This window comes from Mytilus californianus, unplaced genomic scaffold (assembly GCF_021869535.1).
Source record: "Mytilus californianus isolate M0D057914Y unplaced genomic scaffold, xbMytCali1.0.p SCAF_46, whole genome shotgun sequence".
NCBI lineage: Eukaryota > Metazoa > Mollusca > Bivalvia > Mytilida > Mytilidae > Mytilus > Mytilus californianus.
In genome coordinates, this window is record NW_026262697.1 from 1,485,336 (window position 1) to 1,510,508 (window position 25,173).

Consider the following 25,173-nt stretch of genomic DNA (forward strand, 5'->3'; position numbering starts at 1 on the left):
ATTAACCAGACATACAATCTTAGCTAAACATTTTAGCTTGAATTATATATTCATGAATAAAAGATACCATCAAGCATGTTACAAGGCAGTCGACTTACAAACTCATTTTTTATAAGGTATTCTAATAGAATTGATAATGGAAACGGGGAATGTGTCAAAAAGCCAACAATCCTACCAAAGAGTAGAAAACAGCCCAAGGCCTAAAATTGGTCTAAAACACAGCGAGAAAATCCCGCACCCGGAGGCGGGCTTCAGCTGGACCCTAAACAAAAATGTATACTAGTTCAGCGAAAAGGCAAATATTAAATCAAATTTCTGAATCGCGTTCAACCTGATGCAATTTTGAGACACATGTTTAAAAAATGATATCTATATCGGTTGATAAAATACTGAACTTGCTTTTTATAACTAGAAACATATATGATTATCATAATACACCACCATTTTATATGATTATCATAATACACCACCATTTTATATGATTATCATAATACACCACCATTTTATATGATTATCATAATACACCACCATTTTATATGATTATCATAATACACCACTATATGATTATCATAATACACCACCATTTTATATAATTATCATAATACAACACCATTTTATATGATTATCATAATACACCACCATTTTATATGATTATCATAATACACCACTATATGATTATCATAATACACCACCATTTTATATAATTATTATAATACAACACCATTTTATATAATTATCATAATACACCACCATTTTATATGATTGTCATTATACACCACCATTTTATATAATTATCATAATAGACCAACATTTTATATAATTATCATAATACACCACCATTATATATGATTATCATAATAGACCAACATTTTATATGATTATCATAATACACCACCATTTTATATAATTATCATAATAGACCAACATTTTATATAATTATCATAATAGACCAACATTTTATATAATTATCATAATACACCACCATTTTATATGATTATCATAATACACCACCATTTTATATAATTATCATAATACACCACCATTTTATATAATTATCATAATACACCACCATTTTATATGATTATCATAATACAACACCATTTTATATTATTATCATAATACACCACCATTTTATATGATTATCATAATACAACACCATTTTATATTATTATCATAATACACCACCATTTTATATGATTATCATAATACAACACCATTTTATATAATTATCATAATACACCACCATAATATTATCATAATACACCACCATTTTATATGATTATCATAATACAACACCATTTTATATAATTATCATAATACAACACCATTTTATATAATTATCATAATACACCACCATAATATTATCATAATACACCACCATTTTATATGATTATCATAATACAACACCATTTTATATAATTATCATAATACACCACCATTTTATATAATTATCATAATACACCACCATTTTATATGATTATCATAATACAACACCATTTTATATTATTATCATAATACACCACCATTTTAAATGATTATCATAATACACCACCATTTTATATGATTGTCATAATACACCACCATTTTATATAATTATCATAATACACCACCATTTTATATAATTATCATAATACACCACCATTTTATATGATTGTCATAATACACCACCATTTTATATAATTATCATAATACAACACCATTTTAAATGATTATCATAATATACCACCAATTTATATGATTATCATAATACACCACCAATTTATATGATTATCATAATACACCACCATAATATTATCATAATACACCACCATTTTATATGATTATCATAATACACCACCATAATATTATCATAATACACCACTATTTTATATGATTATCATAATAGACCAACATTTTATATGATTATCATAATACACCACCATTTGAAACAATATGCCTGTTTGTCATGTCGTAATGCTTTCGTATCCGCATGACAAAATGTTGTAAAAATTTACAATATCTTACTTTTAAGAAGATTAGCAACTCTTAATCTTAATTGTCGTCATCCTAATAATTTTGTGAATTTATTTCCGCACGACATGAACTTTGTAATATCCGAACACTGCAGGAAACATTTGTATTCGCATCTTCTCCTAAACCTCTTAATCTCTTAATCTCTTATCAGAATTGGATGAGCATACATCAGAATCTTCACCGAATTAGTCAGTTAAATGCTAGTGAATATGCAAATATGTACACTTACAACCACAGCATTAACCCTACTGAGCCCTTAAACCAACTATCATAAATATTTAAAATTTTAATATCACTTTTAATCTAGATTATTAAACATACAAAGATAACTAACACTACTATTTTATTACCAACTTAAGTTTTACGAAACAGTGATGGTTTTAATTTCAGAGTTGGACAGACGTACTTCTTGTATGGAATGCTTCAGAGCATGATGACATTAGTATTGTTCGGGTTCCTTCAGATTTGATTTGGATTCCAGATATAGTTTTGTATAATTTGTAAGTTATTGTTAGATATCATTATTTGTATAATCTAACTGATTGGATTCGTTTAGAACGAGTCACATGTTCAACTGTATTTTCAACGGTAGACTGAAAACGGCAGTACTTTTCTAAAAGATCTAAAAATAGAAATCTAAAAACCTCGATACTTTACGACACATTATCATACCAACCAATCAATTTAATTTCTGCTTCATTTCAGGCATACTGACAATAAAAATATATACCAAATCATGTATAAGGCTATAATTGTATTACATTAAAAAAAATTAGATGAAGACATTCTTTTTGCAATACTATATGAAATTTAAATAAATATATATAAAAAGATAATTTTCATCGATAATTCATTGTAAAATATTTGTCATAGATGTATATAGACAATATGAGTTAAACATTACTTCAGCTAAAACTGACAATTTGGAGTTCTAAGCTTTGCTACACTTTTAGTTTTACGAGTTTTCTTCTGGCTGAAGTATCCATCAGAATTCGACACACATGCAAGTTTCACCACCGTCACTCAAAATTCAAATTATTTTACTGCCTATAAAATGTCTTATCTTTTATGAAAAATAAGGGAAAAAGATATGAATAAATATATATCCTTAAAGTTTTGGCTTCTTGACTACAATCTACAGCTACAGTCTGAACTAGTCTATTAAAAGAAAATTTGACAATCGATTTGTCCGTTAGCCTTTTAGTCCAACAGCCCCGAAAACCCAACTTATCATCTTGTTTCAAGAAAGAGTTATAGATAATTTCTTTAGTTTTGATGATCGCTTAAGTTCAGATTTCACTTTCAAATAATTATCCCACAACCCTGGAGGCCATTGAACTAATTCCACAAATTGCCATTTATCATATGTAATGTATAGAAACGTATTATCTTTACTAATTACACATTTGAACTGTCTTGTATAACATTAGAAAAAGGTCATTATTGATGGAAACAATAACCTACAGTATCGGAAAACAAAAAAAAAATAAATAAGATAAACACTTTCAAGGTATCAAATATCTAATTTTTAGAAGACAAAATGAACGAGTTGGTATAATTTTGTTTCATTAAAAAGAATGGCGAACGTATATACAAGTATCTTGTCTTGGGGAGGGATAAATCCTACTTTGTAAAGAATCACTCTGATTCAAACAAAAAATTCTCTGAAATTGACATTATTAAGATGCTTGATTTCTTGATTGACAACATATTTGTTACGTTTGGAGGACGTGTTTTTCAACAGACTGTCGGAATTCCAATGGGAACCAATTGTGACCCTCTTCTTGCCGACTTGTTTCTTTATTATCATGACTTCATACAGGAACTTCTTAGGAAGAAAGATAAGAAGTTAGCAATATCTTTTAACTTTACGTTCCGCTATATAGATGATGTTCTGTCACTGAATAATACAAAATTTGGTGACTATGTTGAACGAATCTATCCCATCGAACTAGAGATAAAGGATACTACAGATACAATTAAGTCAGCCTCATATCTTGACTTAAATCTAGAAATTGACAATGAGGGTCGGTTGAATACAAAACTTTACGACAAAAGAGATGATTTCAGCTTCCCAATTGTGAACTTTCCATTTCTATGTAGCAATATTCCAGCAGCGCCTGCATACGGAGTATATATCTCCCAATTGATACGATATTCCCGGGCTTGTATTTCCTATCATGATTTCCTTGATAGAGGATTGCTGCTCACAAGGAAGCTATTAAACCAAGAGTTCCAAATGGTAAAGTTGAAATCATCCCTTCGTAAATTTTACGGACGCCATCACGAGTTGGTTGACCGTTATAAAATAACCGTTTCACAGATGATATCGGATATGTTCCTTATATCGTAACTACAATACCCTTCCCTTTTCACGAAAGTGACATACCGAATTAGACTTTTTACCGGATTTGTAATAACATAAGCAACACGACGGGTGCCACATGTGGAGCAGGATCTGCTTACCCTTCCGGAGCACCTGAGATCACCAACAGTTTTTGGTGGGGTTCGTGTTGCTTAGTTTTTAGTTTTCTATGTTGTGTCATCTGTACTATTATTTGTCTGTTTGTCCTTTTATTTTTGGCCATGGCGTTGTCAGTTTGTTTTCGATCTGTGAGTTTGACTGTCCCTCCAGTATCTTTCGTCCCTCTTTTACAAAAGAAATTTGTTCTTGTAAAACATGTGGATTTTTAAGTTATTCTTTTGTTTAAAAGTCAGTTTGACCCAAACAAGAGAGTAGAGTTAGAAAATATATGAAAAGCCACGGAAAGGTAAACACTTCGGTTGATAAAATGAAATAAGCCGAGTTTAGCACAATATGAATATGTAGCTTGTTTAAACCTGAAATTAAGAAAATTTTACGACATGCAAATTGATGTAAATAGCCGTCTAGGGTGCATACAGTTAACCAACGACTTATTTGTGATAAATGTACGTGGTTTGTTTCACTGATAGGTAAACTGTATGTGAAATTTAGATATATTCTCCCAATATTTTGTATTTTTGTTTAAGCAATGATAGAAATAATACATTTTGTCCGTATATTTCAAACTCATGAACGTTTAATAATTTATAAAACCAAAGGGTGGCACCCCCTTTGGCAAAATTCATATAACACGGATTCGCTATTCTGTTGATGTCTTTTTTAATTGTCCCATGCGTACCTGATGAAAGTTATTCCAGAGAATATTTCATACTTTATAAACAAAATTAAATAATACGACCATGGCAAATGTTTGTTCAAACTAACACGATAGTGTGATCTTTACAAACAACATTGCTATTGATCAAGCTTTGTTGTCCTGTTTATGTTTTCAGTGCGGACCCTAGGCTAGAAGAAAAAAGAGATGCGTTGGTACTTGTAGAACCAAACGGACATATATTTTGGATGCCACAAGCTATTCTAAGGAGTTCTTGTAGTTTCGATACAACATATTTTCCATTTGATGAACAGTATTGTCATTTGAAATTTGGATCCTGGACTTACGATGGCACAAAACTAGATATATTTTTCTATCAGAATCTGACTATGTTTTCCTTGTCAGATTATATAGCTGCCACTGAATGGGATATAATAGAAAACGTTGCTAAGAAGTCAGAGAAATTTTACGACTGCTGTCCTAACACTCCATATCCAGATTTAAAATTCTACTTACGAATCAAGCGCAAAGTAGCTTTTTACAGCTTTATACTGATACTTCCTTGTTCATTGCTGTCTCTTCTGACATTAGTAATATTCTGGGTACCACCAGAATCTCCAGCAAAACTTGTACTGGGTATGTATCTACCAGACTGTAATAAAACCAACTCTTAATTGGTTTTACTCTACAATTAAACACGACAAATAGGTAATATTATGGATTATACTTGACGGTATTTTGAAAAACAAAAACAAATTTTTAATATCATTTATTCGAAACTAACCACAAAAATCAATAAACTGTTTATTAATAGAACAAGTAAACTAAATATCCTAACAGCATTTCGAAGTTTGTGTTAATGTGTTTTGTTTGATTCGGATGTCAATTTGACATCTATACAATCTCTCTAATGACCAAAAAAACCCAATATTCCTGGACAACCTTTTGTACCCGTTTTGCCTTTACTTCAGTACTTATTAAGAAATCTTAAATGCTGTTAGTGTTAGCGGAAAGTGCTTGGATTGTTTTTGTAAACATAAGTATAATTTTGAGTAAGTCGTACACAATATCAGTGCTATTTGTGCATATATGCTTGTATAAAGTTGATCAAATATGCAATTTGTTATGCATTTACTGAATTTGTTTCATCACAATTACAAATTTCTTCCACCATGATTTAGATTGAACCAGATTTGATTTAAAGCACTTCATGTAGACAAGCTTACATAAAAACCTTAAGGACTGTTAGAAAATAACCAAACTGTTATCCTCATCAAAACGGATTGAATTATTCTAACCAAATCCTACAATGTACCCAACACGCTATTCTAATGAATTTGTTTATCCGATAATTATCTCCGAAATGTCAAAAGGTAAACTATATAAAAAGACATTTTTTAGAAAATAAAAATAAACAAACAAACTCGTTATATAGACAATTGTGAACAAAATATATTATATATTATTCAGGACTCATTATATCCCTGTCTTAAATATGAATAACACATATATTATCGATTACCTCTGCCTTAATGTATTTTGGAGTACCAAGTATTTGTTGGATATTCATCCTGCAATATAGACAAGTTAATGTATTTTTTGTGTGCTTTACTTATAAGCATTTTTTTTTATGTTGACAAAAATATTTTTTTTACGTTAGAAATATTTTTGTAATAAAGTATCAAGCTTTCTTTTGCACTTTTGTTTGTAAGTGACTTTATATATTTTACTATTAGAAATTTCAATAAACCTAACCTGACATTTTTCTGCATACGTGAAAGATTTTTTAATTTGTTGTGAAAATAATTATCTCGTTTACAAAATACTTATTATTAATACTTTTATCGACCAATTTAGTATTTAATGTGTAACTAGCGTGATTTTAAATTGAAAATGTACATTGAAGGATACGCATTATTTTGTACCCATTTTTAATCTCTGTGTTTTGTGTACTGTTGTTTGTCTGTTTTTCTGTTGGTCTTTTTCTTTTTTTAGTCATGGCATTGTCAGTTTATCTTCTACTTATGAGTTTGAATGTCCCTTTGGTATCTTTCGCCTCTCTTTTTTTCTTACATTCTTTTACTGTTATGTAGATATAGACTGCGCCACATAGTAACATTCGTAATGATTGACGTTATTAGGCTCATTTTGGGAAAAATCCGTCTTATATTATCCAATCACCATACTCAACATATTTGTAATCCTTACTATACAGTGCTATATATGATATAAGCTTATACAAAAATGATATTACTATATGATTCAAATTAGATTTACATTAGTTAACAGTAGACTAATAAAGCACCTTGCAGCATTCATGCTCTTCAATAGAATGTGCGATATCAACTCGACATTATACAAAATTGACCTAATATTTTTGTTTTTCAGGAATGAATATATTTGTTGCTTTTTTTGTTTTACTATTGTTATTAGCAGAGTCTACACCGAAAGCAGCAGATTCGGTGCCATTAATAGGTATGTATATCAAATGAAAAGTTGAAAAATTATATTTTATAACTTAGTTGATATTTAATAAATAATTAAAAAAAATGGGCTGAATTAAAACCTAAAGCATAAATTCTTTGGTAGGAAACGGATCAGCTATATGATAATAAGTTATGCTTTGTAAACATTAAGTAATTTGCGATGTCACATTTCCAATAAATTCTCCTTCAGGTAAAACAGATATACAAAAATAACATTATTTTTTAGTTTAAACAATATTTATTAAGATAAATCATCACATAACGATATAATACCATTGAAATAAATATTAGGATTCAGAAACAAACAAATAACGATATAATACCATTGAAATAAATATTAGGATTCAGAAACAAACAAATTTGGTTTTACAAATCGGTCTCCTATATTATTTGTTATTAATTAAATCGATAAATTTATGTTAAGAGTTGTTCGTGTGCCAGCATTTAGCACGTTTTAATGCGTGATAGAAATGAGCAGATTTAGTTTGCAAACCATGTCGGTTTTATAAGAGTCAATCGTCAATTGTTAAACAAATATCCACCAAAAGATAGTTTATGTCCATCATCAAATATTCTATAGATATCTTTTAAAATGAATTTAACATCAATCGTCAATTTTCACTGATTTCCATTTAACATATTCTACGTCAATTGAAAAAAGTTTCACTGATTTTTTGTAAAGATATCCTACGTCAATTGGCAATTGGACAACAGAATGTGTGCATAGATATTACGTCAATCAGCAATTGTTTCACTGATTTCCATTAAACATATTCTACGTCAATCGTTAATTTTTCACTGATTTACATTAAATATATTCTATGTCAATCGGCAACCATTTAACTGACTTCCATTTAAGACATACAACGTCAATCAGCAATAGTTCACTGATTTCCATTAAAAATATTCTACGTCAATTGGCAACTGTTTCACTGATTTTCATTTAAGTTAATTCTACGTCAATTGGCAATTGTTTAACTTATTTCCATTTAAGATATTCTATGTCAATCGGCAATTGTTTAACTTATCTCACTTAAATATATCCTACGTCAATTGGCAATTGTTTCACACATTTCCATTAAAGTTAATTCTACGTCAATCGTCAAATATTTTACTGATTTCCATTAAAGCTATTCTACGTCAATTAACAATTGTTTCTCCGAGTTCCATTAAAGATATTTTACGACAATCAGCAATTGTTTCTCCGAGCTCCATTAAAGATATTTTACGACAATCAGCAATTGTTTCTCCGAGTTCTGCTAACGATATTCTATGACAATCAGCAATTGCTCACTGATTTCCATTTAAGATATTCTATGTCAGTCGGAAATTGTTTAACTTATTTCCATTTAATATATCCTACGTCAAACGGCAAATGTTTTACTGATTTCCATTAAAGATATTCTACGTCAATCAGCAATGGTTTCTCCGCGTTACATTAAAGATATTCTACGACAATCAAAAATTGCTCATTGATTTCCATTTAAGATATTCTACATCAAATGTCAATTGTTCGTCTGATTTTCATTAAGATATAATTTACGTCAAATGTCTATTGTTCCTGTGATATTCATTAAAATATAGTTTACGTCAAATGTCTATTGTTCCTTTGATATTCAGTAAAATATGATTTGCATCAAATGTCTATAGTTCAACTGATATTCAGTAAAATAAAATTTACGTTAATTGTTTTTTGTTCCTCTGATATTCAGTAAGATAGAACTTACGTCTATTGTATATTGTTCCTCTTATATTCAGTAAAATTAAGTCAATTGTCTTTTGTTCCTCTGATATTCAGTAAAATAGAATTTACTTCAAAATTTAATGTCAAATGAAAAAAAAAAATACCTTGCCCAAGAAAGGATGAAAATAAAAATTCTTACCACAAAAAATGCAAGATAATTGTGTATATAAATGGAAATAAACCGGACTAGCAATAGTTGAAAATGAACATTCGGTCCGCAAAATTTCCTCCTGTACCCTCTCACTAAGAAAACTAAATGGTCGTCCCCTAATATACCTTTGAGAATAGCACATTTTATTGGCTACCATGTACAGAAATATAATCGTCCTGTTCTTCTGAACTTCTGAAGATGAGTTGCTCTCTAAAAGAAGACGTATATATACTAATTTTTTTGTTGATAATTCAAACTTTCAAACACGCAAACTATCAGCACATTCATGAAATTTGAAATGATCATTGTATGAAAAAATTAAAAAGATATAAATTGAAGAGGAAAATTGATATTTCAATACAAATAGTTGAGAATTTGAATTTAGGAAAAAATGTACACAAAGTATTTTGGTGGGTTAAACAAGTTTTACATGCTCACAATTTTGCCTATCATATGTCGTAAAACATACAAATGTAAGAAAATTCTGTAATAACCAGGATCTGTTCTAGCGAAATTAGTGCTTGCAATATCGGTTTTACCGTCTGTTCTCATTTCTCATAAAAATAAATCAAGGAAACAATCGAGAAGAAGAACAGTAGTAAACACATTTTTCCTGAGGTTGTTTATACAGTTCACTAAAAACTAAAATTTAGAAATAGAAGTTTCAAGTGAACAATTCCTTCTCAGAGTTAACTTGAATATAAAGACTATAATGAGAATTGATAAAAAAAAAATACAAATTCAATTAAGACAAATACACATTTTGGGAAAACTGATAGTCTTTACGAAAAATGATTTTGAATCAAATAACGGACAAAACTTGCATTAAGAAAAAAATTAAACGTAAAGATGGCGAACTCAAAAATGCAGATAAGCATGATTCTATGGAAGATGAACAAGCTTTATCAGTAAAGTGTATGCACTATCGCTACCGTGTGAAAGGTAACATATTTTTATATGTTAAAGCAAATTGTTTGAATGTAAAGTGATTATTCAATAATATAATAGGTGGAAAACCGTAAAAAAATCAGTAAATACAAAAAAAAATATCATTGAGATCTGACGTGACGCAGTTTTATTAACAATGTGTTAGCTGGCCACAAAATACAAAAAAATGTTAAAAGAGATCTAATTTATGATATAATAAAAAGCCGAAAAATTCAAGAAATAGCTAATACGTGAACTAATTTATAATATGTTAGAAAACAAATAAATACAAATTATTTGTTATATGAGATCTAATCTACAATATGTAAGAGAGCCAACACATATAAAATATTTGTAATATGAGATCAAATATGCTATATGAATCCTTAACGAACTAAAATAAAACAAATAAGTACTTCAATTTATTCCAGAATTTTTTGAGAATTTTTTAGATTTCCTGTTTTTAATATCAATTTCTACTTTAACATTTAGGATAAACCATGAACAGTAGTATCCTTTTTCAAATTAATTGAACTTCAATGAATTTCAACAGTGCTTACAATATTTCATCCTTGTTTTTGCTTTCACTGCTAATGAGATTTTTTAAATTGTCTATTGTACTAGTGATCGTAGAAGAGCTATTTCCATTGTGATTAATATCTCTAAAGAAACTAGATTCTTTGATTTATCAGTGACAGATTTTGTGTATTAAATGATATAACTTTAATCTTTGTCTATCAAAGCAGAGCTAAATATTATTAAAAGTGCCCGTCTATATCCCTAGACGACAATTCTTTGTTTTACTCTAACACATTTGATTAAGATATTATCTCCCAAGTCTATTCCGGCAAGATATTAAACTATTATTTCCACCGTTTGCTTTTTAATATCGCTGATGTGAAATTTGGCTGATCAAATAAAGCAATCCGATAGATGGAATAGAGTGAAAGGAATTCCATGTAATGAAGGTTGAGGACACAATCCAGTATTATTAGCTTACATGTACTCGAAAAAATCGGATGAATATAAAAGTGTTTTCGCTGTTATTTTGTATATAGTTTCTGTTGACTGGCCTTCTCCTGTTCTGTAGATAAGACACACTTAGTCAAAGTGCCTTATAGAGATCAAAATGAAATAATACAGAAAAAATAATATTGTGACTGATGTCTAGCACCTTATAAAAATATATATTACCTGATAACAGCACAAAAAAGTAAAAATATTTCTTCGTTCAGCATATAAAAAAAGTATATTGATGATTTACCTTAATGAATCGATTTGGTTTAATCGTATTACATAAACATAACTTTTCACCATTGTTAAATTGCGTAATTATCAAGAAGCTTCAAACCCCTCAGCAATGTGACCTTACAGAAATTAAACTATTCCTGTAATGTTCCATTTGGTCATATTGCTCTTCACATTTTATTATACACTCTTTGCTTTTTCGAAGGTTCGCACAGAATAGCGTTTCAGACGAACGAAATATATACACTGCTTTCTTTTCATTTACAATTGAATTTTTAAAAAGATTCAACGTCAAATTAAAAAACTCCTTTGATACATCTGATTTATAAGTCGTAAGTTCATTCATTCCTTTATTAGTCAGGAATATGACAGTTGTGATCCATTCGTTTGATGTGTTTGACCTTTTGATTAGGGACTTTCCTTTTTGAATTTTCCTCGGAGTTCAGTATTTTTGTGATTTTACTTTTTTCTATATACTATTGTAATATATCTATAAAACCAGGTTTAATCTACCATTTTATAGACTTTTATAGACGAAACACGCGTCTGGCGTAAATACAAAATTTCAATCCTGGTATCTATGATGAGTTAATTTTTCTACATAAGGAAATGCCTGTACTTAGTTAGGAATACGACAGTTGTTTTCCATTTGTTAAATGTGTTTGAGCTTTTGATTTTGCCATTTTATTAAATACTTTCCGTTTTGAATTTTCCTTGGAGTACGGTAGATTTTTTATTTTACATTTTACATTTTTTCTACTTTTTAGGCACTTACTTCTGCTTGAGTATGATACTAATTACTGTTTCTACAGTGTTATCAACTATAGTTGCTAATATGTTTTTCCGAGGAGTTAGGATTAATCGAGCACCATCATGGCTACGAAAGGTATATATGATTGCATTTAAAAAAAGCTTTACTAGAAGTACTTGGAACATAAGGGTATATATAAAGGCAATAGTAGTATACCGCTGTTCAAAAGTCATAAATCGATTTAACTGAAACAAATCCGGGTCACAAGCCAAAACTGAGGGAAACACATCAACTATAAGAGGAAACAAAACGGAACAACAGAAACACTGAACTGCTACAAAAACAAACGCCAACATACATAGAAACGGACTATGTGATAACAACTGTCATATTCCTGACTTGGCACACGACATTTTATGAAAAAATGGATAGAGACAGGGATTTTATCTTGCTACAGGCCACCTATGGACTCTCAGAGAGTTGTTGATAGGGTTCGTAACATGTAAAGAGTATGGCACTCTCTTTACACGAGGAATCAGATGTAACGTGGATGCGTACTTGTACATCCAGCTCAGCCAAACGGACGCCACACTTTTGCAAAGGTTTCACTGCCGATCGGAATATCTTATAATAATAATAGTACTATTAATTATAATATTAAAAATAATATTAAGACATACAAACAGAATAAGAGAAAAAAAAATTAAATAAAAATCGAAGAAAACTAAGGTAGAAAAAAACAAACTTTAAAGGCTGAATTTGTTTTAATTCTTGCAAACATGGGTGAACTAATGGATGTAAAAACACAATAGAAATGCTACTGAACGAAAATAGTAGATGAATCAACAGGAAAATTGTCTCCTTGGCACTTATATCACATCTCCTTATTCCTGCATTAAAGTGAATATTATTGTTATGCTATTTGAATGATGTTGTAAAAATATTTTCTTCTGAAATAAAAAAAAAAAACAAATGAAATTGGCGGTATTCAGTTTTCCGTTTCCATCGTTTTGTAAAAGAATTGAAATATCTAATGACTTACGAATTGTCACATTGTTAATAGAAAACTGATTAACCAATATATCTAGTCAATATTCATTGTTATTATGGAATTCACATTGTTTTTGGTTAAAGAGAGGTTTTTGAATATGCTTACCCTCAAGTAAACCTCACATAATTCTAATATTTTTCCATTTCAGTTGATGATCGATGTCGTAGCAAGACTTTTCTTTATTCGCGACAAATTGATCGAGAATGAGGAACGTAACGATGAAACCGTTCGGAATCTATGGAGCATGAAAATGGCATCAGACAAAAACTGTAATGCTGCTGAAGATAAAGGTGTAAGAGTACGATTACTTGCCGAGAAAAAAGAAGAGTTTTATCGCGCTGATTTATATGAAAATGGTCAATCAAATGGAGACATTGATTTTTCAATTCCAATTCGTTCAGGATTGGCAGAGGACATACGGGTCATACGAGAAATTGTAGAGAAGTATCAAGATCAGAAGAAAAGAAATGAAATAAAAGAAAAACACATCCGGGAATGGAAAGTGATCTGCTGTATAACTGACCGTTTGTTTTTTCTGTTGTATTTAATAATCAATATTGTAGGTGTTATTATAATTTTTTTCCTAGAATGAATCATTAACTACAATCTATGCAGGATGATACAACGATGACAACAACGAGATTCTATTATATATAACACAAATAATGATAATGTACCAGTCAATTTTTTGTAGACTTTCAAGTATATGTCTAAATTTTATTGAATTTTTTATGTTATCGGCAATATATCCCAATAAATTATTATCTTTCATATTGCAAAACCAGATATGAGTAGAGGACAGAAATAAGAAATGGCAATTTGGGAGCATATTCATTTTTTCAGTTGTTTATCTTTAAAAGATTTGAAATAAGATATCTTTTACCCTTAACCTAAACCAAGTCTTCGATATAAATTAGACAAAAATCACAACCACGAGTATTTTTCTTTTTGCTATATTTTCTCTATTTTGGATGTCTAAAACTTCCATTCGTTGATTTTCTGTTTTGATTACCATTTCTGTATTTCTGTCACCTTGATTTTCTTCTTTCTGTTTTAATCGATATACATGTATCTTTCAATCTATTTTAAGTGTGTTTTTTTATTTATTAATTCTTGGTCTCTTAAATAAATTCAGTATTTGAACAGATATTTCTTTATACATTCTAGCAAATATAATGAGGCAACAAAAATGAGGTAGACATGCCGTAAAAGGTATTTTGAGCATAATAATTTGTATGATTTAAGTGAAAGATTATATGGAAAATTAAAAACCAATCGTTCAGAGAACAATTAAAGGTCTTTCCACATCAATTTTCTAAATAAGTGATAATAAGCTATTTCCGGTTTACATTAAGTTACTTTTGGCGTTCAATCATAGGTTTCTTTATACTGATTCAATAAATGTATGATTTCTGCATACTTTTGCCTGAAATAAGGGAGATAATTTCCAACTTCCGGTTCAGAAAATGTCACTTCTGGTCTCATATGATAGCTGTATTTACACTGATTCTAAAAATATATGGTTTATATATACTTTTGCCTGTAAAAAGGAGATAATTTGCTACTTCCGGTTTATGGAATGTCACTTCCGGTCTCAATTGATTGGTTTATGTATGTCCATTCAAAACATATATGGTTTCTAGGTACTTTTTCATGAAATAAGTGCAAAAATGACTACTTCCGGTTTACACAAGGTCACTTCCGGTTGACATTTTTCAAGGTCATATGTCATCCAACATTTTGCAAAAGACCTTATGGCTTTATCGCGTACCAATCTGAAGAAATAATCAACTTACCTTAAAAAAAAAACATTTCAGGGGCAATAACTCGTATAAGATGTCATTGGATTGTTTCATACCAAATATATCATATCTTCATCACAATAAAGCAAACTTTTTGCACTAGTTCTTTTACATTTAACTTTAAAAGTGTCAGAGAAAATGCAAAAACAAGCAAAATTCAAAATTGAGAACATGACCTTGACTTTTGACCTTGACCTCATTTTCTAAGTTAGGACCTAAGGACCTCAAATAAAAAGACTCTAAGTTTATACGGCTTACAGTTCATGAGTTACAAAAACATAGCGACAAGTTAATTTGGTAAAGGTAGATAACTCTTATAAAATTTCACCGGATCGCTTCGATCCAATTCAGCCAAAAATTTCTGAGGATGTAACGAGCAATAAGAAAAAGAATTTTGTCGTTACCTTTTTTGGTTACGGAGGAGATACACTCACAAGAAAAACAGTGTTTGGGGAGATAACTCTTACAATAAAAAAGTCTTCAGCTTCAGCCAAAAATTTCTGAGGATGTAACGAGCAAATAAGAAAAAGAATTTTGTCGTTACCTTTTTTGGTTACGGAGGAGATACACTCACAAGAAAAACAGTGTTTGGGGAGATAACTCTTACAATAAAAAAGTCTTCAGCTTAACAAGATAAGTTTGAAAAGCGCAATAACTGTTCGATACAATATCCGAAATATTTAAGCGACATCTTGCGAAACAACTTTATGTCGCAAGAAAAGGGATTGGCGGAAGAAGAAAAAAAAATTAATAAAAAACCAATTGTTCAGGGAACAATTGAAGGTCTTTCCACAGCAATTTTTAAATTGAAAAGATGCTAGTTCGTGTTTACTCAAAGTTAAAATTGGCATCTTATCATCAGTTTCTTCATACTGATGCGATAAATATGTGGTTTCTATATACTATATGAGTGAAATAAGGGAGATAATTAGCTACTTCTGGTGAGGTAAAAGTCACTTTCGGTCTATATAATAGTTTCTTTCACACTGATTCCAAAAATATATAGTTTCTATATACTTTTGCTTGTAAACCAGGAGATAATTGGCCACTTCCGGTTTATCGAAAGTCAGTTTTTGTCTTCAGTGATAGGTTAATGTATTAAAATTACAAAATATATGGATTCCGATTACTTTTCCATGAAGACTGTGCAAAAATGGCTACTTCCGGTTTTCTCAATGTCACTTCCGGTTGTCATTTTTCAAGGTCATATGTCATCCAACCTTTTGATAAAGGTCATATGGCTATATAATGAACCAAGTTGAAGTTATAATGAATTAACCTTATAATTGGACATTTCAGTGGCACTTACTCCTATAAGATGCCATTAGATTGTTTCAGACCAAATGTAACATATCTTCATTTCAATAAAGCAAACATTTTGCACTTGTTGTTATATATGTATCTTTAAAAGTGTTTGAGAAAATGCAAAAACAAGGAAAAGTCAATATTGAGAACTTGACCTTGACCTTTGACCTTGACCTAATTTTGTAAGTTAGGACCTCGGGACCTCAAATGAAAAGATTCCAGGGTTATACGGTTAACGGTTTATGAGTTAAAAAAACATACCGACAAATTTATTTTGCAAAGGTAGATAACTCCTTTAAAATATCATCGAATCGCTTTGATCCAAATTAGCCAAAAATTTCCGAGGATGTAACGAACAATTTAGAAAAGAATTTTGTCGATATCTTTTTTTGTTACGAAGGAGATGCACACACTTGATAAACAGTGAATAGGGAGATAAATCTTACAAAGAAAATTGTTCTGCTTAGAATTGGTGAAGATAAAAAGCGCACAAACTGTATGAGACTATATAAGAAATATCTTAGCGACATATTGCGAAACAAAAATTTTACGCGATAACAAAATTTAGCGGAAGAAAAAAATAATAATCAGAACAAATACAATAGGTCTTTCCACAGAAAAGTGGAAAGACCTAATAATTATACAAGATATATGAAAGTATCTAGCACAAAACCTATTAAGTAAGTAAAAGGAATATGTGGTGCCATATTTAAGCCTCAACACTTTGCATATAAATTATAGAATTTTTCCTTTTAAATTATAGTATCATATTATTCACATAAAAATTTATGTGGATTCATCTTTACTGTTTCCTTTTTTATTATTTTGAGTGTTTAATTGTTATTAAATTTTTGAATAAAGATAAGATAACTTTAAATACTTTGGTGCAAATACTTTTCAATATAATTCAATACAGATGTATAAAAAACCTCATAAAAAAACCAGGCTGATAATTTTGAACGCCAGACGCATAAAGTACAAAATTGTAGAGTACTGAGGACCCAAAACTTAGAAAGGTTTTCCCAAACACATGTAAAGTAATCTGTTCCTAGGGAAGAAACTCATTTCTTTTTCGAACAATTCAAGGTTACATACAGATAATTTATAAACTTTTCAGTACACAGATACATCCTAAAATAATTGAGTTGCGCACTAAAAATTAAAACTACAAATTTAGTCAAATTTGATATTTGTTATGATTAAAAAAAAATATGCAGGGATGGATAGACGTCAACCAAACAGCCACCAAACGGCAAAAATAAGCAACAGACATTAAGAGGGCAACATATAATTTTCAACTATAAACGAGTGTCTATACAATATATAGAGCTAATAACGGCCATTGTACTTCATAGAGGACTTTCATTCAGCTTCGTCATAACACAGTGCATAACAACACACTAATGGCATGCTCAGAACAATAACTACAGAGAATTAAAAGAAATGATTCAATAATTGCTTCATACTATTAATAAAGGATATAATGTTTATCACAAATAAAGAAACCAACATGCACAGTAATTGAAGAGGAGCTGTCTACACGAAAATACTAACCCGAACCCTATTCTACCAAAAAGGTCTGTGTAAAAGAAAGGAGAAAGATACAAAAGGGACATTCAAACTCATAAGTCGAAAATAAACTAAAAATGCCCTGTGGAAAAAAGAAAAAACGACCAGAAGACAAACAACAGTATTCAAAACACAACATAGAAAACTAAAGAATGAACAACACGATCCCCCACCCGAACCGGGGTTGATCTCAGGTTCTGCGTAACGGTTAGTAGATCCTATTACACACGTGGCACCCGTCGTGTTGCTCATATACATACAAACCATCTGAGGACGAGATTGTTGTTACGACGATTGGAACATATCCGTCGTCATCTGTGAAACAGATATTCCGTTACGGTCAGCCAACTCCTGATGGCGTCTGTAAAATATTCGACGGGATAATTTCAACTTCACCACTTGGAACTCTTAGTTAATAGCTTCCTTGTTAAAGGCAACCCTCTATCAAGGAAATCATGAAAGTAAAAGCAAGCACTAGAATAGCGTATATACGGGGAGAGATATATACTCCATATGCAGGCGCTGCTGGAATATTGCTACATAGAAATTTGTTTACAATTGGGAAGCTGCAATCATTACTTTTTCATAAAGTTTTGTTCTCAACTGACCCTCGTTGTCAAATTTAAGATGTAAGTAGATATCGATCGAGAGTTGTCTCATAGACAATCATACCACATTTGGTTTTGTTTATTTTGTTTGTGTAATAAGAATAAAATAAACAGTACCAATTTTATTGCACCAGATGTGCATTACAACGAACAATGTCTCTTCAGTAATGATGGAAGCCAAAATATTTTTTTTAAAAACTAATTAACTACTACAAACCTTGAAGAGCAAATCAAATAATGAAAAAGACTTAGGTTACAGTCAAATCCGAACAAAGAATCAGAGCTTTGCATGAGGGATATATATTTCTTTATCATAAATACATTCCAAAGCTATGTCCAAATGTCAATCCAATAATATCCGTATTTCGATATGGTACTGGCTAATGGGCTGGTGATACCCTCAGTCCCCCAAGTAGAGACATCAAAGTAGCGGAAGCAATAACATAAGAAGTACAAATTTTATTGCATCATATGCGCGTTCCGATAATTGATGTGTTTTCAATGATGCACGAGGTCAAAACTATTTGAAAACCAATACACTAACACACGTTGAAGATCAAATACAATTAAAAAGGACATTACGTATAGCCAAATCCGAACATGGAATCAGAGCTTTGCATGAGAGAGATATTTCTTTAATCTTAAACAATTTTCAAAATTTTATAACAGCAAATTTTAATGAAACAATATGCGGTTTGTCATGCCATAAGACTATGATTATAACCAGCATTGATGGTGAACAGTTGTTACATTTACACGTATAACTGTGTTTCATGTGACAATTGACACAGGTTTTAATTTCCAAAGAAATTTGTACAGTTTATGTTATTGCATCAAGTTGCTAGAATTTTGAATGGTAGTATCTTAAGTTGAAATAGACAAAATAGGTTAAAGCGTCTTTCCAGCAGTAAAATGATTTATGATGAAATAGTTACAATTCAGTACACTAAAACATATTTGCAATATACAACAAAATATATTTTACATGGATATATGATTCAAATGTATCTCCTGTCAACTATTCACATTTTCAACCTAAATCAATTGTCAGTATGTCAAAACAAACAAAATGTTTTATATTCATTTGCAGTCAAACATCTTCATTTTCAATATAAATCTTCTGTAACAATTTCAGAAGAAATGCAGCTTTTGAAAAAAAACCTAATGGGCGGCATTTTAGTAATGAACTAAATGTTATTGATTTGATTTGATTGATTGGTGTTTAACGCCACTTTCAGCACTATTGTGCTATTTGGTGGGGGTCAGTTTTATTGGTGGAGGAACCCGAGTGCCCGGAGAGAACCACCGACCTTCGGTAGGAAAACTAACAATCCTAGTCAATTAACATTGTAGTCGAGTGCACCTGCTACGTGCGGGATTCGAATTCACAACCTCATGGTTGACTGGCTAGTGATACAGTAGTTCGACTACTTAGACCATTCGGCCACCGAGGCCCCTAAGTGTCATTACATTCCTTTCTAGTTAACAATATGCATCATGTATAAATATGTATAAATAAAAAAATTGTAGCTCTGACAAACACATAATGTATGCAGTATACAGTAAAAAAAAACGCTTTACATCCGTTTAAAGTCAAACGTTTTATTCAACAAAAAAAAAAAAAAAACAAAAAAAATATGTGGAACAACTTATTGTTCTAAAAATGATTTTATTTGCTAAACATATATACATTTTTTTTATGATAAGTGTTAAATTGTATATGCCACCAACAATAAAAATTGCTAAACATTTAATCTAACATTATTGATTTCACGCTTCGGCATGCTAACATGTGAAATTAGGGTTAGGGTTAGGGTTAGTGTTCAGGGTTAGGGTTAGGGTTAGAGTATTAGAAATTTCAAATAGTAATGGGTCGTAGTGCGCAGAGATACTTCACAGTTGACATACATGTCGTAGTGTCCTTATTTCTTATGCATTTTAATAAACTTTTGACTCATTTTGACGGAAATTTCATGTTCTACACGTTGAACGTACTTTCAAGACGATCAGGGGAATATTTTCAAATAAATTTGGCAGTTGTTCTAGTCGCAAACTAAGAATTATTTATACAATCACTTAATTTTTCCTATTTCCGATTTAAAAACAAAATATAGTCATTAGGTCTTCTTCTTTCTGGCCGACAATAAAACCCTATGTTTATTTGTCTGTGCATGATCAATAAAAAAAGGTCGAATCATAGATTGGATGTTGGCTACTTGATAATAACTTATTCCTACTTTTTCACATATCAAAGCAAAGAAAAACTGAACAAAATAACACAAGTTAAAAAGCATATTAAAGTTAGAGAACAAAAAAAAAAAAAAAAAAAAAAAGAAAAAAGGCAAACAAAAACTGACTGGAAGTGGATAAACGACAGACTGAATAGAAAATACAAGGTTCATCTGACCATTTTAATCATAATAAAAACTATCTAACTGTATCTAACAAATTACAACGAAGAATTATTACCAGTCTACGTTTGCACAAAAATATTGCTATTGTTTTAAGTAGAAATGAAATTAAAACAATAGCTTTAAACGTGGTCAAACTTAGTATGAAATCAAAACATTCAACTTTTAAAAAAAAAGTACAAAAGAGAAAAGGAAAAAAAAACGGTAACAAATATCATGGAACATTCAATAAAGCTTCAAAATAAAGATCTTAAAGTTCATTTCCACTTTGTGGCTGCATTTTGCCTAAATAAAACCCTTCCTCGGAAGTATGACTGACATGCCCCAATATATCCGGAAGTATTACTGCACATGCGCCGAGATTTTTTTGATTTTATCTTCAACACGTCTTATTAATTAAAAAACTAATAAATGCACCTCTATTTTTCTATATCATTCAAACCATCTTTTGTATATCTTTAGTTTCTTAAATCTATTTTTTTCTTATTTTTTTTTTCTTATTAACATTCTAAATTCTTTTTTATGTTATTATGATTCTTTAATGTATCAATATGGTTATTTACTCACCGTCGTTATTCTTCAAGTGCGATAAACAAGTAAAGGTAAGTACATGATATCAAACATGTTGTTTTAAAAAATGAGTGGTTAAAGGGAAAATCCGCAATTATTTACTTATTATCCAAATATGTTCCTCATAACATAAAAAACACATTCACAAAGTTGTAGATTTATATTGCCTCTAATAACGGAGAAAATCAAGTATTTGTAACTTTTTTGGTTGACATACGTCATTGGGTTGTGACGTTTTAACCCGATTTAGTGAATGCTGGGAAATAATAAAATCAGTTAAAGTCTAAATCGTGTATCGAATTTTTCCGTAATTAAAAGCGCGCAGATGACCGTTTCTAGTAGCTTATAACCACAAAAGAAGAATGAAAGAAAATGAACACACGTGTAACGTTTTGCATTGATTAAATAAAAAATATTATGGTTCATATTTGCGATTTGATTTTATCTATTAAAATAAACTGTTGTGAATCATTCCGGAAATATTTATTGAAGACAAATGATTTACTGATATTGAACTGAAAATATTTTTCATTTTTATTTACCTTATAATAATAATTTCATTTCAACACAAAGTCTGTGTGGATAGAATGCCTCTGTTATTTCGAAAAGGCATTGTTTATTTCTCGAATAGATGAGCATTTTGTAAAACAATTCGTTTATCTTACCTGAGGGCAATTAAGCCTTAAACGTACGCTTTTACAGGTGTGTATATGTTGTCATTTTGAACCAACAGATTAACAGAAATATCCGGAATGGCGAGTTTATTACACCGAGATTATATATACGATGACAATGAGAAAAAATAATAATTGAATGATTTCCTTGTAAATAAAATTCAAATTTTTAATTCTAGCAGAGAATAAACTAAAAAAGAAAAAACATTTCAGTTGCGTTCTCTGCAATTAACATATATAGATTCAAATATGAAGAATAAAGGAATAAAATTAATGTGTTTAATTTAGTTTACCAGAATTCTTTAACTTGTATTTCGATGAATACGTAATAGAATTCAAATAGCAATCACCTGGAGATTATTTCTCGGGGGAATTATTTTTTTAAAGAAAATGCCGATTATCATTTCTTTCATAAAAGGATAAGCATTCAGTAGAAATTTAGGCTAATTAATTAGCTGTTGAACAAGTTAAATCGAGTTCAAAGGAGACTAATTTTTCTCATCAAATAAACTTTTAGTCACACAATTTTTTAATGAATAGAGCGTGTTTGTTTTTATATGAGGTGTTGTAAGTGGTCCCTCAATATATCTAAATGACTGCATGGTATACTTAGTTATGTGTTGTAAATTCAACATGGTTTTCAAATATTGATATACTTTTGTATGCAGACCGAAGACTAATGTCAATGTCTCGTGGTCGTATCTCTGTCAACGATAGGTTAATGCCTGCATGCTGTACTAAGCCACACGTTACAATTCGTCTTAGGTATGTAAGTTGTAAACGAAATTTGAATAAAATGATATTTTTATGCAAACTGAAGGATCTGAAATTGATATGATTTATGTAAAAAAAACACCGAGTACGGGGCGGGTGGTATGACACCAAGTCTGCCAAAACTTACCCGAATTACAAATCAGAGCCTTCTAACTTAATTTATTCCGAAATTAAGCTTGTCACATAAAAAAAGCAGCGCTTTTGCTGAGGACTAGAGTTGAAAAATGGCATTTGCTGAAAATCAAATATAGTAAAACGTATATTCTTCCCGAGCGTATAATCTGAGACTACTATACTGTGTTATAGTAGTTTTAGGTATAATGCACAAAAAATATGGTTGTTGTGTACTTTTAGATTTTTTTTTTAAGTTGAATTTTTCTTGCAACTACATGTTAAAACAGATGTGATCCGTGCACTACAGCGGAATTACGGCTTTAGTTGTTATAGTACGCACAAACATTAATTGGGCTAATTTGGTATCTGTCATTGGCAATAATATCCCACATCTTTTTATTAAATATAAATCGTAAATCTTGAATATTTTTTAATCAATTTATGAAGCTTGATCGAAACGTAGATCCGCTTAGATACCAACTGTTTTCTTTTCTTCTATTTCACAAATGAACCGCCGAAGCAGAGACATATACAGGTAGTCACGCATAGTTGGAATTTCAATTGCTATTTCACTAGGTTCACATTATCATTCACTATAACTAACAATTGTGATGACGAATTTCTTAATCTGTTCTAGAACAATCGAATTGAAATATAAATCTGTGATTATACTATGCTTATGTCCATAACTTCGAAGAAGTAAAGCAAGTTAGAGATTGATCTGAATTTAGATCAGATTTGTTATGGAGGTTTCTTTTTTTTAATATACATATTTTAAAGTGTGACTATATATTGTTCCGTAACGTTCTATCTGTATTAAGCAATGATCGATATTTGTGTGCATTTTTTGTGAAATACTAGAAATATTTATATTTTTCAAAATGTCCATAATTGTTGACAACGAGTACATACTTACATTTTCCATATTTTATTTACCATTGGAAAATATCTATTGTAAATAATTCCGTTAACCGTGCTGATGATCAAATTACTCAGAAAAATCAGATTTGAAACCTTTTTTACACGGAACTTTGCTAGTTTGACTTTGAATTATGAGAAAATTTATAAAAGTAATCTTATCTATAATTCCCCTACATTTATTTGTTTCATAAACTTATGAAGTTAATTATAAAAATAGTTTGCCGATAGGTAGAAACTATGTCTGGTATACTGTAAATTCAGAAATTATCACGTGCATTTATTATTGCGATTTTGTCATTTTAGACTAAAATGCGATTTAAATTTTTGCGATATTGAGAAAAATCCTGTTTAATTTATATAAAAAATTTCAAAATGCGAGTTTAAATTATTGCGATTATAACCTTGTCGCATTTTTCGCAATAATAAAAACATCGCAATAATTTCTGAATTTACAGTAATTCTTTTTTTTAGGATCTATAAAACTGTGTATGCGTTTGTCATTATCTTGTCGGGTAAAACAACCGTACGATTGACAAGAGATTTTGACACTTAATTACGACTACGTTTTCCCTGCTTGTTTGGGTACTTTGTGGTTTAAAGTTATCACATGGTTTTATTAACCGGGATGCCGGCAAGATGGCTACATGTAGAGAATTGAAATTCTCAATTTAAAATCGATGGTGATATCTTATGTAGGAGAATAAAGCTTTAATTTTTATGAATTTGTGCTTTTTTATACACAATGAACATAATATCAATTTTACATTTTTTTGCGGATTTTTCCTTTAAAATTATAATATTGAACAGCTGACTGGAGACTGTTTTATTAAATGTAAGGCCTCTAAATCAATGTTGGAGTTTATTACCTAGAACATTAATAATTTTTTTTCTGAGTTAACTACATGTATTTGAAG

The 25,173-nt window shown here is 30.2% G+C and overlaps 1 protein-coding gene across 1 annotated transcript in view; it reads left to right on the forward strand.

Moving 5' to 3' along the window:
- The window catches only part of LOC127700018 (neuronal acetylcholine receptor subunit alpha-7-like), a 47,310-nt gene extending 32,701 nt beyond the window's left edge, over positions 1–14,609 (forward strand). Inside the window, exons 3-7 of the mRNA XM_052203456.1 lie at positions 2,404–2,513; positions 5,332–5,789; positions 7,542–7,628; positions 12,477–12,595; positions 13,660–14,609. Of these exons, the coding sequence (XP_052059416.1) occupies positions 2,404–2,513; positions 5,332–5,789; positions 7,542–7,628; positions 12,477–12,595; positions 13,660–14,103 (1,218 nt within the window). The 3' untranslated portion in view covers positions 14,104–14,609. The remainder of the gene's footprint in view (positions 1–2,403; positions 2,514–5,331; positions 5,790–7,541; positions 7,629–12,476; positions 12,596–13,659) is intronic.
- The last annotated feature ends 10,564 nt before the right edge of the window (positions 14,610–25,173 follow it).